Here is a 20,218-nt window from a genome sequence, read left to right as displayed (position 1 = left end):
TATTTTGAAGGTAGAGGCTTAGATTTATTAAGCATTTATGCCAAAACCACTGTTATATGTCAGGATAACAGTATGTCCAAAATATGTGGTCATAATGGGAGTCAATGGGTCCCGAACACAAAGAGTGTACTGGTACATTTTGTATCTTATACAACTTGCAATAAAAGTCAACATGGAATTATGAACACAATAAAAAAAAAAAAGAAACTCCTGACCAAGGTTCATACAATTAGTCTTTAAACTGAATAAGCAGAAGATACACGTTTGGTCCCCAAAGGTGACCCAAGAGTTAAGTCAACTGTATGACTGTGATTTCCTGAGTCTTTGATGTTACAATGATGAGCAATCTTTAAAGCATCTTCATGTCCTGGATGTGTTAATAGGCTTGTTTATCTCCACATATGTACATCTGAATTAATAACATGGTGAGGGGCCTAAATAGGCTAGAGCTGCAGAAAAACAGACCACAGGGGACTGCATTGCTCTGAAATTAGAACAGTTATGTAGATAAGAAGCTTCACTGTCTACAGTGGGTTTGCGTTTGCATGGCAACCATACTGTGTTTGAGCTGGACCTGTACTGTATGTGCATTTTTAAATTTAGCTCCAATGGTTGGCTGTAATAAAGGTAAACTGGGAATAATCACAGTACCAGATGGCCTGCCCAGTAGCATGTTGTGCCATGTTGAAGTGGCTCTCAAAAAAAACCTCATACATTCCAGATGGTCAGCTCTGGTATGAGGTTATTCCAATGGAGGTTTATTTATTTATTTATTTATTTATTTATTTTTAAATGACACATCCGTTTGCATGTTATATATACTGGTTTTTTTTATTGAAGTGGGAGAAAACACCAGATCAATGCATTGCCAGGATTGCTTTTTGACTGAGCACCAGTAAACAACTCAACAGACTAATGCCTGACAACAGACTGTGGGATGCCTTTCCTCCATGAATCAAATGTGCATAATGCAGCTTCATTTATCATCTTGTAAATAGTTTAAATAAATGAGATGCTAATGCTAATACTGTACTCTTGGTCACAAGTCTTAAACCTGGTGCTGAACTGAAGGGATGCACTTTTAGAGATTGTATCCAGATGTTTGTTCCCAGGCTTTCTGCAGAGCTGCATGGTTGCATATTTATCAGATTAGGTGTGTAGATCAGGGAGTCACACAGGTTTGCAAATCTTTGTCACCAGTAGGACAGCTCTACTTATTTAGATACTTTGTGTTAGTGGTTGTCATCAAGTCATAGCTAATATTAATATTTATGAATCAAAAGTGTATAACTACATATGGGGACCAATGCACCATTAAAACAAACATATTTTTGATAGGATACATACAGGACATGACATGACACAATATCTGAATTTCTATATTCATGCAAAAAAGTACTTCAAATTGTTTTTGCTTTTTTTCAAACAAATGTGCACATATTTTGTTTATGTAGCAGGATGGAGTGTGCTGCCTCCACAGCTGGTTAGTGGGCGGTGCCCCTGACAGCGCTGCGTACTTATGGCTCTGTACAGCCACCTCTGCCTCTTGTTATTCCCCAGCAATAGTGACACCTTTGGTTTTGTTTAAATGATTGATTGTCTTTTTTGTTTCATTTGGTTATAATAAAAGGCATTTGTTGTACGAGAAATTACGCCTCCAGCCCTGATTTGTAAGCTGACCTGTGGGACCTTAAACTTAGTTGGTTTTAACTATCTCCAGGGGCGAAATTCCCCTGGTGGCGTTGTCACAACTTTCCATTCTGCCACATTTATAAAGACTAGGTGCTCTAAGTTAATTCTGCTACAAAGATCTTTAAATATTTTATTTGAAAGATTCAAAGAATCATCCCTATTGCATTTATGGCTACAAAAGGCTGTAAACTGTGTTTAAATGATGTGATTATGTGAAGGGGTCCTTGAAATGTTTTCTCCCCTTAAGGCAGGGGTCAACAATTATGTCCCAAAGTTTGTAGTTGAAAAGAATGTAAACAATATCCAGGCAAAAAGTGATATATCAGTGCCTGCAGGATTTTATCTTTTAAATTTTTTTGATTTTGTGACCAATTTTTATTTAATCCTGTGAAATTATGTGAAATCATTTCAGGAAAGTGTAGTTCATTGAACAATTTGAGATTTAAAATGACTGCAGTCATGTGAAAAAAAGCATGGTAATAATTCTGATCCTCCAAATATTGTGCAGTTTAATTGAAATTGTGAATTTACTATAGCTGAGATATCTACAACCGTTATTTTGGTAATTTGGATAATACTTTATGTTTTTCTGCATTTGAACTTTCTTCTGCGGGCCAGATTTGGTCCCTGGGCCTTGAGTTTGACACGTGTGCCTTAAGGAGTCCTTGATCCAAAATGTTTGCCTTAGTTACCAGTCATAATACTCATTTTACAGAAGGCCTACTACATCATACACGGTGATTAACACCTTCTAAGGAGCAGAAAGACAAAAGTGTTGATGTAAGAAGTGGGAAAGTGTAGCAAACTGACATGCGGTGCATGAATGACATTGCATCTATTCTCCTGTGTGTTAAACCTCTGGTAGACCAGTTTCTGAGCAACCCACAGTGATGGACTGCTCAGGACAATGGAGGAAAAAAGAGAATCGCACTGAATGCAATGCCACTGAAATCATGACTCTAGTGTTAAAATGAACAGACTCATGGCAGCACTGATATTATAGACTTTGCCCAAAGCTGGGACACAACAGACTTTCATCAGATGGATGATTTGAGAATAAATAATCCTCAGAGCACTAGAATGCTGTGGGGAGTATGGCTGCCTTTGATAACATGCACAATGACCTTAATAATAAGATGTAAAACAACCTAAAGGGAGTGTTTTGGTAATAATTTAATGATCTTTGCTGCAGGCCAGAATCCCCTTGTGATTCTATTTTAAATAGCCATTTAATGATTGTTTAAAGGCCACATGCTGTCCTATCTTACTGCAGGATATACACAGAGTACTAGACTACACAGAGACATTGGTGGTACAGTGTTTACAGTATTAAATGATAAAATTAGCTGACATTAAAACAAAAACATTGTTGAAAAAACTGGCCTCACATAAAACAGTTTTTAGTCAGAGTGAATATGTAAAGATGTTGATCTTTACTCAAAGGATGCAATCATTTAACCTTTAATCACCTTTCCACTGAATGCAATGGTTTGTTTAAAAAGTTTAATCAAATGAAACTATAGCAGTAGGAAGATGTATTTTGCAGTTCATGATATTAATAAGATTCATGTTGTGCTGGGTTTGAGTCATAAGCATTCAGCGTCTCTGTCAAGGTAAAATATATATATCAGCTGTTGTACTCAAACATTCAGCAACTTTCAGCCAAGCATTTTATGACAATAGAACAATAATTTATCTAGACAGGTTTCTTATGAGGTATATAGGCCTACAGTATACAGTATGTCAAGGCACTTTACTTTAACGCTTGTGCACACCAACCTAAAAAGCCTCTAACTCCTACATGTTTCACCATACAGTCATCAAAGAGAGCTCTACTGAAAGGTAATGACAAAGGGATTTTAATTTTCTATCATTTCTTTTTTTTTTTTAATTATCATATTCAATTTCAGTCTGATTGGTGTAAACCACGTGATTAAAAAACTAAATTAAATGTAAGTTTTTCAATTGTGTCTCATAGAAGAAGAGTCATAACAAGTTCATTAGAACAAATATATTTTATTCTCATGTAAAATGTAAAACAATGTTATTTTTTTTTTAGTACGCATCATTAAGTTGTTATTTATAATATATTAATATTTTCCATGGAATTCACAACAAGCCCCAAAATTTATACCATTTTTTTTTTGTCTATCTACCAGAAACTAGACTAAATTTCATGGCACATTGTGCTTTGAAACACAAATATAACCAAATCATTGCCATTAATTACCAGAGGTGTAAAGAGTTCTGATTTATTATGCTCAAGTAGAAGTACTGTAACTTAAATGAAACAGTACTCAAGTACAAGTACAAGTAAGTCATACATAAAATACTCAAGTACAAGTAAAAAGTAGCTCAATTAAATAGTACTCAAAGAAAAAGTTACTAGTTACTTTCACCCCCCATGTTTTATTTTGGTAATAAATCTTGCCACTGTTCCCTTGCATACAGTAAGAGCTCATGTATAAACTTAAAAAGGAATAGACAAATTCTTGCTCAATTGGAACTTGATTTATTTTCCACAAAGGCATCTGTGTAAAATGAAAGCTATGTCAAAATGTACAATTCTTTTAAAAACAGAATAATACAAATTAATTAAATTCAAAATAATAATAAAAAAAGGTATCATGCTTTAAGTATAGCTCTAGAGTTCTGTGTCTGTTTTGGCGTTTGATCTGATTTGTCGGCTGTGATGTGATGCATTTGTTGTCTGTCTGTCATTTTTGTTTTTGTAATTTCACTTTGTCCGTTGAGCATTTTAAAACAGAAAATAATAATTTAATCACTAACGGTTGGATGTAGAAGTGTAACGAATGACTTAACTTCTTTTAAAACATACTGAAGTACAAGTAAAATAACTGATATAAAGTACAAGTACCCATAAAAGCAATTCAGTTACAGTAACGTGAGTACTTGTAATCCATTACTTTAACCTCTGTTAATATGCATGCTGATTGGGGGATGTGTGTGTGTGTGTGTGTGTTAAGCATCCTGTTTCCCTGTGTCTGCGGTTTCTGCCATGTGATAGCAGGGGTTTTATTCCAGGAGGCGGTCAGTAGACAGACGGCCTCTCCTGCCAGGCAATAAGAGCAGAGGACTTTTAGGTAAAGCAGCCTCCAGTTATCTACTATCAAGTTCAACTGGGTGTTAAACAGGCATCATGTAGGCCTACCGAGGGCTGAAGGTCTCTGCTGAGAGCCTACATTTCTTCTTAGATGCTGTGGAAATGTTGACGATGATACCGATAGTGTGTTTGGTGATACTGCTTCCTGAAGGTGAGTCGTTATCATGTCAGCAGTGAAATGAACCTCTCAGCAGTAAACTACAGTGTTTACTTTAATCCAGGGCTCACACTGCTAGCTTATCTCCATGTTTAAACCTCCTATTACCCTTGGGGTCAATTTGACCTCATGCAAAGTTTATCATTCAAAAAATAAGCTTATAACTTTATTTTTATTTATTTATTATTTCCTAATTTGATGAATACAATTGATTAAGTATAAAAATATGATTATATTCTAATGTGCTGAAAAAAAAGCTTGCTTTACTCCAATTTATTCAAGTCATTCCTCATTATGCTCTCTGTGTATTGCAATCTGCCGTCTCTCTCTCTCTCTCTCTTAAAAATGTCCTCTAGGAAAATGTTTACTGTCAATGACATTTTTAGAACAGCTCTTTCACAGTGAAAGGACTTAATAGTGAATAACCCCAAATATGTGATAAAAAAAGGAAATACAAATAAGTACATAAATATGTTGATATATCACCAATATCAGTCAATACGGTTCACTCTGTGAGAGTCATAGATGTGCATCCCAAATTAGAAAAGATTTGGGACTAAATATTTTCAACATACACTAACTCTAAAACTGAAAGAAAAGGTCATATCATCACCACAACCAATAGCGGTTCGTTCTCCAATGGTCATTAATGTTGTCAGTACATTTGAGAAGATTTGGATCAAAGTTATTGAAGATGGACTAATTCAAATTTAAAAGTTTGGTCTGATGGTGGCGCTAGAGAACAGGTCAAGGTTTCATTATCAAGTGGTTATTTATGTATTAAACAAAAAACAAACAAAGCGCCTGACACAAAAACTTGGTCAACAATTTCCCTGGGGTCAGATTGACCTCAATGGTAAATGTGTTAGTAATATTCGAGGATATGAGGACGGTTAATTGTGCTGAAGTCTAACACAACTGTTTTCTAAAGGTTTTATAATCATCTACCTTTGTAAAATTGGATATTCCTGCAAGTTTGACCCTTGGAGCTCTCACTACGTTGACTCAGAAGTGCAATTTAGTTGCATTCATATTTGGTTTTCAACTTTTACTTAACCAGGAGAGACACATTGAGATTAAGAATCTCCTTTTTCCAGAGGGTCCTGGAATTAGTACAGTTTTAGCAATTTGCTCAATGTCCCACAGTGATGCCGACAATGGATTTGAGCCACCAACCCTCCAGTTAAAAGCCTGATTCCATGACCATTAGGCCTACCCTATACATTTTCTACAAGAGTTCCATTTGCTGTAATGGAGGTGTATATCATGTATGGCCTTTTAGATAAAACCTAAAGTCTAAGCAGCCAAAAAATGACATTCACAATGATAATTGGAATTTATAAGAAGTGAGTAAGAAAATGTTACCCATCATCTAATTCAAATGCTACAAGTTGTGACGAGTGCTGAATATTGTGAGTGTATGTCTACCTTATGATGAAGCTATGACAATTTTCCTAAACAGTGTCACGTAAACAGTGTCAAAAATAAGGTTTATTAGATTTTAATATGTGGTAATGCTTTGATTTCACGGGACTGGTCATGAGCGATGAGTCTGTTGTTGCCACAACTTCCTCAGACACTTGACACTCATTTACTTGGAATTAAAATTTTAGTTTTTAAAAAAAATACATGCAAATACACTATGACATATTGTATCATTGTGGGCTCTATCGGATCATTCAGTCTTACTGTGTGTTTGACAAAGTGAATACTGTCAGATTTTAAACTGGAACACTGAAAAGCAAGAAATCATTAGTTTTAAAGTTTTAAACAAATCTTGGAATACATTGAATCAGAAAATGGTTAATTCACAAATGATTCAATGACTTTAAGTGGTTTTGAACATAACACGTGCTGTAATGGGACACACTGTGTTATCAGAGGATCATGTCTTTGTCTTTTCAGTGGTTCACTCAGCCCAGGGCCACTATGCCCACAAGCTTCTCAAAGACTTGATGGATAACTACTCCAGTGCCCTTCGGCCCGTGGAGGACACAGACAGAGCCCTCAATGTCACCTTACAGATCACCCTCTCTCAGATCAAAGACATGGTGCGTATAACAGATCATTAATATGTGCAAACTACTGCTTAAAAAATAAAATAAAAAACATAAATTGTCTGCACATGCTGTTGAAGGTCAACACTATATAAGTAGTGCAATATTTTTTCGTGACAGCAATGCATGTTTTATTATTGCAATAAATAAAGGAATTTATTTTATTGCATAATTGTGACCATCAGCAGCCATCCCTAAGAAAGGGTAAGAATAACTTTATCATAGGGAGGATATAAAAAGAGAGGGCAGTGTTACACCTAGGTGAGGGGGAAGGGAACAGGGAAGAGTGAGTCAGGGTGGGGAGGAGTTGACTGTTTTAAAGAGTGCAATGTGGCATTATAGTTGTGCTTATTGTGTGCAAACTAATGTTGTTCTCAACATGATAACATTGGAGCTAAATCTAAAAATACGTGAAGATGACAAAATAGCAGTGTTTATAGAGAAATCATTGGATCCAACTTTAGGAGAAAATAAGCTTTAACGCTGGAAATGAAATTTGCGTTAAGATGGCTGTTCAGCTCAGCATCCCAGGTGTTTGAATTACTGATTACCATTCCCAACTAATAATAAAATAAACAAACATGCATCCATGTTCTGTGATCTTTTCTTCCTGTACTTTCTGCTGGTTAGGATGGTTCACAAAATTAGTGTTCATCAACATTTGCCACATCGCTTTTTGCCTTGTTCACGTTGACGTTGTAAACATTTGTTTGCAAAAACTTAGTCAATCGCTGCAAATTTAGAGGTGGCACAGTTTTTCCACAATGTTGACCTTTTTATTTTTCTATTTTCAAAAATAGTGTTTGAACTGTTTTAATGTTCTTACTCATTTAGTATCAATACAGGGACAAACTATTAATATTGTTAAAATGTTTGATATCTGTGAAAGTTACGCATTCCTTGATTAAATAGTGGAAAAAGTGTGCCACCCTTTACGGACGTTTGGATCAATTTTGGATACAGATGTTCAAAATATCAATAGGAGCAAGGCAAAATGTGATCTTTTATCTATACCATTACAATGTGAACCAGCTAATGCCGGCGCTAATCACCAGCTCACATTTGGGCATGAGGTGAGGTACATCATGTAGCAGGGGAACATGAGTCAACAGACATTTTCAGCTATTCTGATGACCCTAACACATGTTTTTGGATTGTGGGAGAACCTGAGGAGAAGACAAAAAGAAAGGAGGGAATCAAACGCAGCCTTCTTCTTCGCTGTGAGGGAGAAACTCTTACCACCATAAGTCCGAGCTGCCCAATTTGTTGAATTTTGTAGAAGTTGCTGAAACATGAAGAGTGTGTCAAATATTCAAAACCACCATAAAGGCTATAAAAAACCACTAATGCAGCCAGAAGGGAAGTGAACAAGTATTTACCCTTCCACTCAAGCATAACTGTTGTGTGGACTGAAATGCTATCTGAAGTTGTATGAAGAGGCATTTCATTTATGTCATTTACTTTTAAACCTCCACAAAACCATTGTGTTGACTGCAGATACCAATGTGTTTAAATGTGGATAAATGGTGTTTTGTGTGTCTGAGTAAAGGATGAGAGGAACCAGGTCCTGATCGCCTACCTCTGGATTAGGCAGACCTGGCACGATGCTTATCTGAAGTGGAATAAAGAAGACTACGATGGACTGGAAGTCATCCACATTCCCAGCAGTCTGGTGTGGAGACCCGACCTCGTCCTCTATAACAAGTACGTCCTCCCCCATATCTCCCATTATTAAGCCCCAGCTTTGTGACCATGTGAAAAAGCTACAATTAGCTGGTTACAGATCACAGACTAGTAGCGTTTAGCAATTAGACCCTGATTTTCTTGATAAACAACTTAAATAAATGTTATAAGCTGTGGTTTTTTGCATTGTGTATAAACTGTATTTTTATTTATTAATATTTTTTGTTTATTTAATTCATTTGAGAAGTATATCAATAAAACAAAGATTACAGAAGGAAAAGAATACAAAGTTGCCACTCAAAGGGAGTAGGTGGAAGTTCAAAGAACTTATAAGAAATCCTACCACTCTTTCTTCATTTTATAGTGCTGTATTTACACAATTCATATCCACAAAATTCATATCCACAAAACCAAAAAACAAAACAAAACAAAAAACACTTGGTTAGAACAGCATGCAAAAACTATGCCTATTTATTTTAATTTGAAAATGTTATAAAAAAGAAAAAAAAAAACTTGTGTTAGGGGGCTGCTGGTGCAAATCCCACACATCTCACCTTGTACCCACTCATCAGGGTTGGCTAGACAGGAAATGGGGGGTATGTGTACATCTCACTCAAACATGATCAAATATACTAAATGTCTTTGGGGTCACCAGAAATTATTGATGGGATCAGGATTCTAAAATGGTCAGGAACCACTGCACTAACAACTGTTTCTTTCCACTTATTTACAAAATGAGATTCTTTAAAATGTGTGTTATCACTCGTTCCATCATTATGCTCTATAGATGTTTTTAAATAGTTTCCTTAGCAAAATATTGTAGTCAGACAAAGGGGGTACTTAGATTTAGAAAGCAAAAAAGTTCGAGAACCACTGTGCTAGAGAATAGCAACTTCAAGCACCACATGGAAAGGTTCCAGGTCTCCATTTTAGGAGCCAAACCCATGACTTTTTGCTGTGATGCAGAATGACCAAGCACTACATCACGGTGCTGCCCAACATCAGAGCTCCCAAATGGAAGGAATGACCCAGGTTTCCTTTCCTCTCCAGGGCTGATGATGACTTTTCGGGGCCAATGGACACCAATGTGCGTCTGCGCTATAATGGAGAGATAACCTGGGATGCACCTGCCATTACCAAGAGCTCGTGTGTTGTGGATGTGTCGTACTTTCCTTTTGACAGCCAGGAGTGTAACCTCACCTTTGGTTCTTGGACCTATAATGGCAACCAGGTAAGGAGAAATATGATTAGCTGTAGGACAAGAGAGGACAGGCTCCAGTTCATAAATACTATAGTAGGCTGTATTTTCATTCCAGGTTGACATCTTCATGGCAATGGACAGTGGTGACCTTTCAGACTTTGTTGAAAATGTTGAGTGGGAATGCCGTGGGATGCCTGCTACCAAAAATGTCATAATGTACGGCTGTTGTGCCGACCCATACCCGGACATCACCTACACTGTACTGCTGCAGCGCCGTTCCTCCTTCTACATCTTCAACTTGCTCCTGCCCTGCTTTCTCATCTCCTTCTTGGCTCCTCTGGGTTTCTACCTGCCTGCAGACTCTGGGGAGAAGGTTTCCCTCGGGGTAACGGTTCTTCTGGCCCTCACTGTATTCCAGCTCATGGTGGCTGAGAGCATGCCACCCTCAGAGAGTGTGCCTCTTATAGGTAAGGACCACAGCAGGGTCTGGGTCAATTATAATTGTAATTGATAATTAATTACAGTTATGGCATAATTATAAATGTAATTGCAATTTAAAAATGTTGTTGCTGTCGTTATCATAATTAAATTGTAACTGAGTTTAGATAATTAGATTTTTTTAATAGTAATTACCATGAAAATTCTAAAAAAAATTGTTACAAAACTGGGTAACCATATTACAGTATGTACAGTTCTACACATATGTAGTTAACAATTATTCAAATATGTTTCATATCAAGCTTTACCATATAAACAAAATTTAAATTGAGAACGCCGTCACTAGCCTCGCGAGAACTGACACCTGAAATGGCCTGAGTGGCAGTTCTCACGAGGCTAGTGACGGCGTTCAGTTTAGTAAGTCATCTTTTAATTATTATTACATTAAAATACGGGATATTTACGGGAAAATACTAACACGGGAAGATAGCGGGAAAGAGGGGTAAAATACGGGAGTTTCGCGGCCAAAACGGGATACTTGACAGGTATGATTATAAATCCATCATGGTTTCACTTGGTTTCTAGTTCTGGATATAACTGAGATTAGGACAAAAAAAAAAAACTACAATTGAGTTTATAACTTATTACACAATATGTCACAAAAACCATGAGGTTACGGGCTATTTTTCCCAGCTTTTTTGCAAGGCACTTTCAAGTGGAATTGAAACGTGGTACTTGGATTTCTCATACCTACGATTGCTGAAAGTCTCAGCTACAGTAGGTATAAGAAAAACTCACCCAATTAATAGTAACCAATAGGGGTTGAACACACTAGTCGACTAGTCGACTTTAGTCTTGTCTCGCGAGTCTGTCTACGTGTCGACTAGTCGCAGTACCTGAGATTTGCCCAAGATGGCGGTGCAACACAGCAAGCGAGGGTCCTAGTACTACTGCCGCAGGCAAGGCAGCACAACATCAAGCGTTTCTCCTCAAACTGCAGCTGGTAGGCAGACACTACGACTAATATACATGCTAATGTTAGCTGTAGTGGTATTAAGCAGATCTGGAAAATATTAGCAGCGCAGGACGGAGGCTCCTTTACTGAAGGAAGACTGCTGTTGTGCCAAAATCTGTGACCGGAGGTGGCGACAATTCCACCCCTGCGGCTGTTCGGAGGAGATTTACTCCCCCTTACACATGTTTGTAATTCTTCTCCAGTCTGCATTTACTTCACAGGTCTGTGACCTGGAAAAATCTGACCACTGTGGCTTCTCGGCGGTCGAGAAGAAGAGTGCTAAACCACTTCATACCTATTCAGGAGCTATTTACTCCCCCTTAAACATGACGCTCCGGTAGGTGAAGTAAATGCAGACTGGAGAAAATTTAGAAATGTGTTTTAACACCGGCACTCGGCTGCCACTCAACTGACGAGTGACGTCATCGACTAGTCGACGTCGACTCGACGAGTATGCACATAGAGTCGACCTTTAAAATGATGTAATTGTTCAACCCCTAGTAACCAAATGGTTACATACATTTTAACCGTACATACTACAATTAGATAAAATAAAAAAATAAATAAATTGAAGACCTTGAAAAATAACCTCAATAAATCCGATAAAAACATATGATGTATCGGAGCGCTCATAATAAAGATTTTTATTAATGTTTTTGCTCATGTCAGTCTAATATCCAATATCATTATCGGATTGGGACACCTTTACTTTTGGTGCTGTTCTCACGAAACACAAAATCTGCTTTTTGCTTGTACTTGAACATGACATTTATCAAGATAAACCTTCTTACTGTTGATGAAATGTTTAGTCAAGTGTTTTCAATAGCTCTTGCAGAACATTTTTTCTCTTTGTCGTCCCTTTTTGTTCCTCAGGTAAATACTATATTGCCACCATGACCATGGTGACGGCCTCCACCAGTCTTACCATCTTCATCATGAATATTCACTTCTGCGGCCCAGAGGCCAAACCAGTTCCACACTGGGCAAAAGTTCTCATCATCGACTACATGTCCAAGATTTTTTTTGTCTATGAAGTCGGTGAAAACTGTGCGTCTGGATCTTCAACGTCCTCCCACTCACTGCAGGATGATGTCCATCACCACAAAGTCAACAATCACATTTATTCAAATGGAAAACCTGTGAACCACCAAGAAGGCAGGCAGAGTCACAAGTACCACAGGCCTCCAACCCCCAAAGTGCAGCACCAACCCAGGGTGAAAGTCCAACACTTCATCACTCGCGAAGAGAGCGGACAGTTTCTGTCCAGTTTTACTCCCATTACGTATGAAAACACCAATGGTAAAATCTCTCCCGGCAACTATGGCCCCAAAGATCAGACTGTTCCTTTCTATGCAGAGGACCAAAAACTATCTTGCTGCTCAGAAGACAAAAAGCCTCCACTTCAGGGTCCCACTGTGACCTTTGGCCCCTGTGTGTTCTGCAGCCATGGCAGTGCGATCCCTGGTGTGGACTCTAAGCTGGTCCAAAATGTGGAGTATATCGCCAACTGCTTTAGAGAGCAGAGGGCCACTTGTGCTAAGGGGGCCGAATGGAAGAAGATAGCTAAAGTCATGGACAGGTTCTTTATGTGGATTTTCTTCATCATGGTTTTCCTCATGAGCATCCTCATCATAGGCAAGAAGCCATGACAACACAGTCACACAGAAGTGCATCATGTGACCACACGAGGAACCAAATGTCTGTAAAAAATATGACCGATGGGCAGTGATGATGATTTACTTTAGTACTGTACTTAAATACTAACTTTGAGTGTCTGTACATTACTTGAGTATACTTTTGAGGAGATACTTGTTACTCTTACTCTACATTTGAAAGCGGGTAATATACTTTTGACTCTTGACAAAAGTAGTAAATTGATTCCGTTCAATTTTGGAGGGGATCTGGGTCAATATCCTGATTCTGGATCAGTTTTAAAAATAGAAAAATCCCTATCGCTCATCATTGGCGAAAGTTAAAAAAATATTTTCTCGGTTTGTAATTGACCAATCTTTATTAAACTTGACCGAGTTATGGTTCCTCAGTTACCAACTTAGTTTGGTAAGATGATCAGGATCACAGATCCAGATAACTGCAAATATCTACCAAATATTTGGCTCTTGGCGGAGTGTTCTTTAGTATGCTCAAATGTCACTACAAGTAATGAAATGCAATTTTTGTGATAATAATACAGTTGTTGGTTAGATTTGTTTTCATAGCAAAAAACAACAACAAAACAAGAAATGGTTGTATTGGATGGTGAAGGCAGCTACATTTCTTAACTGAGACCTCTAGATTTTTTTCTTATTATTCTTTTTAACATGTTTAGCCTGTTGAACAGCCCTTATTTCTGTCTGTGGATGATGGTATTTTGGTTGATTTAATGTTGTTTATTGATACACAAACCTAAATGTTATGATTGTTAATGAAACACAGTGTTATTCAGTTGTGTGAGTATAAACGTGTTACGGATTGTGCATCGGTGATTTCTTAATAGGAATGATTGAAAGAATTAAAATTATGCTTGAGATTTTTCATTTTTCATTCACATTTACTTCAGTTAAAATCATCAAGGAAAACATATTGATTGTGCTTTGTTTGTGGGACTGCCAGTGCAGTTGTGATGTAAGGTAATATGGAGCATCAATTATGTAAGACAACAAGCCTCTCCTCCATAAGCCTCATTCATTCAACTTTGTCAAGTCCATGCAGACGAGAGGACGGCTGACAAAAGGGAAATAAGAGACTCGAGGCTTAAGGGAAGATGGCACAATGAAAAAAGGATCATCAGAATGAGCGGTGACAGACAAAAGAAGGAAATCCAACTCATTAATTCAAAGCTTGTTCTATAGAGATCTCAGGGCTTTGCTTGCAAACTCTTCAGCTAATTGAAATACTTTAGTTTTGAAATTATTTTTCCGACTGTTGTTGTCGCGTATATATGCTTACTAACAATATAAGTGTGTCTGTCGTTGTTTATTATATTTCACTTAATTGTTGTTAAATCTGTTCATTTTTGGGGTAAAATGCAGCACTTTTATTAACTTTTGTGCTCCATAAATTATGTAATGGTTTATTTTGTCCTTAGATAATTTTAAAAATCTTTTGGTGTTGTTTCTTTATACATGTTCAGATAACCAGCATCACATTGCATTGCAATTTGTAGTACAAAATAGATTATCTGCATTGTCGGCCTAGTGGTTATAATGGTTATAAGGGTGTTTCCATCCGGTAATGACATCGGATATCAGTCTTATATCAGCAAAAAAAAACAAAAAACAAACAAACAAAAACATGTTACTATCGGATTATAAATAATATAGATTTACATCTAAAATCTACATATTGTTTTTATTTTAATAAGGTTTTTTGTATTTTCTCATTTATTTTGTATAAATTACTTAATTTTGTATAGCATGTGTTATATTCAATTGTAGAGTATTCTTATATTTTATGGTTAAATAAATCATTGATCAGTAATAAATGGGTAAGTGTTTACTTATATCTACTATGGCTGACAACTATTATTCTCTGAGTAATATCACTTGATCTTGGCTTTTCAAACATTCCGCTCATACAAAATGAGTAATAAATGTATGTATGATTCGTGTTGGTATCATCCAATACCCAAGGCTGAAGTAACAATATTGTATTGGAAATGAAAAATCTGTATTGGGACACCGATAGTGATAGTGTGCATAGTGAAAATGTGTTGGTTCATATTGTTAGTTTTAAAAAAGTTTTGAAAATTAATTTATGTTTTGGATAGTTCATAACTTACTTATACTCATGTATATAGTATATATTTTTTAAATCTTTAATTATGTAAATAATATTTATAGTTGTCTTGCATTTGATACAATACTAATTTCTCCCAGCAGAGGGAGCTCATTTCCCACTCAAACGTCAAAACTCAGCTCCACTTCTTTTGAAATATGCATTTTAGCTGAACAGTATTTAAAACAACTCTAAAGCAAATAATATGTTTGAAATCTTCTCCTCATTGGCTTCTGAGATGGGTTGTAATTATGGTACCGTAAAGGTCTCGCTACAATAATTCATTAATTATTGAATGCACAAGTTTAAAAAATTAAAGATGAGAGGTTTGAGTGTCACTGTCTAAAAAAAAAAACTTTACCATTGTGCTTGCACACAGATACTATTGGTGGTGTAAACTTAGAATTTGCCTTGGAATTAAATGAGAAGTTCACATTGAAGCATGTGGCAAAATGTATACATCAGCTAGAATTATTTTTATGACTAATGTTGTTTCGACTCTGATTGTATTGAGTCGAGGATTTATGTAACAGCACATAAACTCTATTTTTTAAAGGCCACACAGCTTTAATGAAGCTTTCCAAAACAACCATTGTAGTTTTTCTGTCTGCATTTATCCTCATAATCGAACACCAGGTCATCGATTCATGAGATTAATGTACTGCATTCGTCTGGCTGCCAACATCCACTAAGTCATCTCGAGACCTAAGTATTCCAATGGTGTACGACCAAATCTTTAAGATAATGGGTTCTTAGTGAAATACATAAATTGTTCTATGATGAACTGTACATCCACTTTAGTTCTGCTATGATTTTCCACTAACCTGTTGCCACAGTAACAGTTGACAGTTTTCATGTTTTGTGAGGTGTTCAGTAAATAACTTTTGTCTGGATGTCACCTTGACACTTCAAATGGGACAAAATTAACATTGATCTGTTTGAAAAGTTAGTCATCATTAGAAAACAAAGCCTCTGCCATGTCTGCTATAATAATCACAGTGTATTCCATTTCTTTGTTTGAAAATCAATGTGATGGCATTAAAAAAGTAATAAATGAATGCAGTGAATGCCGAATGTGAGTTATCTACAAATAAACCTTTATGAAGGCTAATCCACAGGCCATCTGATGGGGAATTGTATTCAAGTATTAAAATATTTGGTCCCACTTATACATATATCAAAAGCCTAACTTTTAAAGTGTTGATCAACTTTCCTTGTATCATTTGATAGTTTTAAGTATTAAAAGTTTGTCAGAGAAATGGTAAACCAAACATGGCAGCATATAACTGTACTGCTGACCTCTTGGCCAGGTCTGCCTTAAAGGTGCAGTCTGCAACTCTTATAAAAGTGACTTTTTGTCATATTAGTTAAAGCTGTCATTATGTAAGGACAGCCTTACATCAAACTAGTAGTTTGTGTGAAAAAACAGACTCATTGAGTCATCCCTGCTGCTCCTGCAGCCTTTGGCTGATTGCCAGATTGCTGCTGCTGCTGCTGCTGAGGTGTGTGCACATTGAGAGAGAGAAGCGTTGTAGTAATATGCTTTTAACAGTGCATGTTATATTACTGTGATGTTGCTGTCAGACTAACGTTTGCTTGTTAGCTCCTTTGAGGGAGGAACTTTGGAAAGTTTGGAGGCAGGGCAAGAGAGCAGCGGGGAGGGAGAGGGAGAGAGGGATCTGAGAGTTGCAGACTGCACCTTTGACGGTATAGCTAATGTTGTGGTTAATTTAGCACCAGACAACATAAGGGGATTGGCAGATGCTACAGAGCAGTGCTCATGCATTTAGAGCCAATCCTTATCCTGAAGTTACAGGTCAACTACTGTCTGCATACACAATCAAAAGACAAGGGAGGCTGGCCCGACTCACTGTTCGTTGATTCTTGCAACAGCGCAGCGGCGCTTGTGACCACTAGGGGCGCTTGAAAAACAAAAAAAGGCTACATCAGAAAAAGCAAAAGAACAGATGCTTGACCAACACTAGGGGTCTATCTGTGCACCTGCCTGAACTTGGCTAATGGCTTGTATACCAGAGTTGAGGATGAGATAAATAACCTCAGTGAATGAGAAGTAACAGATACTCAGGATGTTTGTATGTCCAGTGAAATCTCAAAATGGTTGGAAACATCCGGTCACCGCAGATATCTATGGATCGCTACTCACAAAAACAATCTAAACAGTAAACTGCTATTTTTGTTGTTTTTAATTGCATATTATATACGTCCAAGAAACTAAATACGGAGGCAATGCAAACTGATGACTCGTCTGTAAGTTAAATATCCTCCTGATTATGACTACTGTGAAAGAGCCTGCCATGTTCAAATAATGAATGAATGAATAATAAATGAAGTAATCATCTGGAGTCCTGGGAACAAGATAGCTTCGTTTGTCCCACATAGTGAGAAAATTCAGTTTGTACAGCAGCAAATGATGAAGGATCGTATAGCACTTCACACATTGGGAATAAATAAATTAAACATAAATAACAGTTATTCAGGGTCACCGTAAATATATATAGAATAGACATATATAAAGTATTAGCAAGTACTTTGACAGCTGTAACTGCACAGCGACCGGACTGGAAGCGACTCAGAGCATATGTCATGAATAAAGACATAAGCTGTTGTTATTGCAGTGATTCTCAACCAGTATCACCCTGGGACCCACATTTTGCCACGGTTATTAAATCACAATTTTTTATTTTTTTTCAACCAACCAAATTTAGTTTATCAAAAATAGCTGTTGAAAACACACACACACATATGATCTTTTTTAAAAATATAAATCTATATATTTTCCTGTGCAACATGCCTTTCACAGCATGCCTGTCAAAAGAAAAGATTATTTCAAAATAAAAGACAAGTCCAACATGAGAGACATTACGTATTTATTTATTTTTGACTAGCTTTCCCACCCAGCTGTCTGACTTACATAGAAAAGACTGCGACACACTTTTGGGTTGGGACATACCAGTTGAGAAACGCTGGTCTATTATATGATTGGAATGTCATCAATACTGTTTTAAGGCATTAGCGTGTAGGCTATTGATTAGCCCAAAAATGAGTATTAAGATATTGTATTTTTTTTTTTTATTAAATGATGAATGGTGCACCACCCATGATATTAAAAGCCCCCCTCAGCGCCCTCCTCTGTAAAAATTTCCTGCGCGCCCGTGTAAAATCCGTGCTCGTAAAGAGCAGACAGCGCGAGCGAGGCAGGTTACCATGGTAACCGGCTGTGTCAAAACTGGGCGGTGTTTTTCCTTGTTTTTAAGGTTTCCTTAAATTAAAAAAAACAAATAAAAATAGATAAGTAGAAACCAGTGTCTCGGTATAACATTAAAGCAAAAAGAAGGACACGACGTCTCAGCAGACTGAGGTTTTACACACGGTTCAAACTTAACAAAGAGCAACATGAGCTACGTCAACTTTACAAAAAGACAGTAAACATGGAGGATGCTGCTGCTGCTGCTGCTGTGTGCTAGTGAGAAAAAACACCTCATGGTAAGGCAATGTCATTTCCTAATATGTGCTCCGATTTTACAGCAAACAGAGAGAAATACCTGCTGTGTTAAATGAACGCATTGTGTGAACATATATACCATTATGAATTAATCCTGCTTTGATATCACTTTGATTAAAAACACTACGTATAGGAGTGTGAAATAATTCATAGGCGGATTTCCAATTAAGAATAAAGATTTATTTTAATAATAAATGAATACAACTACTACATAGTGACATACAGTGAGTAGGAATTAATTATTGCTTGTTACTTATTACTTTTGATTTTTTTTTTTGTTATAGTAAGAGCAGGGCTGTATAGTAAAGAGTACTGATGTATCCAAATCAAGTAGAAGTTCTGTTAAGTGACTGAAATAGTACTCAAGTACAAGTACAAGTACAAGTCAGTCACACATAAAATACTCAAGTACAAGTCAAAAGTAGCTCAGTTAAATAGTATTCAAAGTCAATGCAGAGGTTAACAGTTACTTTCACCCACCATGTTTATTTTTTACAAATAAATGTTGCCACGGTTCCTTTGCATACAGTAAACATCTCATGTATAAACTTAAAAAAAAAAAGAAACCAAATCTACCACAACTGGAACTTAATTTATTTCCCACATAGGCATCTGTATAAAATACAAGGTTGGTCAAAATGTCCAATTCTTTTTTTTAATAAAACAACATAAATTAATTCAATTCATTTCAAACTGGAAAAAAATATCAGGCTCTAAGTATACCTACATTTATGAACTCTAAAACATAAAAAAAAAACTCTCAATTTAATGCTGTTTTGGTGCCGTACATTACGTTTAATCTGATTGGTCGGCTATGATGTGAAGCATTTGATTGTTGTCAGGTCATTTCATTTTTTTGTAGTTTCACAATGTCCGTTGATCATTTAAAAATAATAATAACAATAATAATCATAATTGTAGAAATGTAACTGATTATTTTACTTCTTTTAAAATGTACTTAAGTACAGGTAAAACTACTGATTTAGAAATATACTCAAAAAAGTACAAGTACCCAGAAAAGCAACTCAGTTACAGTAACGTGAGTACTTGTAATCCATTACTTTTACCTCTGAGTGAGAGTAATGTGTGTGTGAGGTTTACAGCTTTTGGGAGACAGGGATGGAATCATCTGAAGACAGAACAAGCTGTTATTCAAATTAAACTAATAATATCAGTGTTTTTAGCACAGACATCCAATGCTAATTAGAAAACATGATTTACTCAGATTCACCTGATGTCCCCTTACAGGTGGGTGATGATGTGTGGGTTTATCATAATAGACGTATGGTATTGATTATGATTGTCAAAATGTATTTGTGAGCTCAGTTGCTGCAGTTCGGGATCATTTATTTACTCTGACCTTTAGTTTTATGGTTGATGAATGAATTTGTTAAAAAGTGGCCGAGGACACATTGACATACAGAGATTTTACACTAGTACAACTTTGGAATTCTGCAACAGTTTTTTTTTTTTTTTTACTTTGTGTTCCTTATGTATTCAGTCAACAATGACTAAAAAAACTTATAATTTTATATAGAAAGGTATTACATTTGA

General features: G+C 36.5%; 2 protein-coding genes across 2 annotated transcripts in view; both read left to right on the top strand.

Moving 5' to 3' along the window:
• Positions 1-4,771: 4,771 nt before the first annotated feature.
• On the top strand, positions 4,772-13,645 carry LOC114471256 (neuronal acetylcholine receptor subunit alpha-9-II). Its single transcript, XM_028459938.1, has 6 exons — positions 4,772-4,967; positions 6,879-7,024; positions 8,580-8,734; positions 9,764-9,944; positions 10,030-10,381; positions 12,241-13,645. The coding sequence occupies exons 1-6, from the start codon at positions 4,919-4,921 to the stop codon at positions 13,014-13,016; spliced, it is 1,659 nt and encodes a 552-aa protein (XP_028315739.1). The 5' UTR covers positions 4,772-4,918; the 3' UTR covers positions 13,017-13,645.
• A 4,729-nt stretch (positions 13,646-18,374) lies between these two features.
• Positions 18,375-20,218, top strand: part of LOC114470769 (putative methyltransferase NSUN7) — a 42,800-nt gene continuing 40,956 nt past the window's right edge. The window contains exon 1 of the mRNA XM_028459101.1: positions 18,375-18,645. The gene's annotated coding sequence lies outside the window, so the exon portion shown is untranslated. The remainder of the gene's footprint in view (positions 18,646-20,218) is intronic.

Source organism: Gouania willdenowi, chromosome 10, assembly GCF_900634775.1.
Source record: "Gouania willdenowi chromosome 10, fGouWil2.1, whole genome shotgun sequence".
NCBI lineage: Eukaryota > Metazoa > Chordata > Actinopteri > Blenniiformes > Gobiesocidae > Gouania > Gouania willdenowi.
This window is presented reverse-complemented; position numbering and strand designations above follow the sequence as displayed.

What these genes read in the sequence shown, in the direction of transcription:
- LOC114471256 (XM_028459938.1), top strand. Translation starts at nt 4,919, where the DNA reads ATGTTGACGATGATACCGATAGTGTGTTTGGTGATACTGCTTCCTGAA. An exon ending in GGTGATACTGCTTCCTGAAG is followed by an intron (nt 4,968 to 6,878) that starts GTGAGTCGTTAT and finishes TTGTCTTTTCAG; the next exon opens with TGGTTCACTCAGCCCAGGGC. An exon ending in TCTCTCAGATCAAAGACATG is followed by an intron (nt 7,025 to 8,579) that starts GTGCGTATAACA and finishes GTCTGAGTAAAG; the next exon opens with GATGAGAGGAACCAGGTCCT.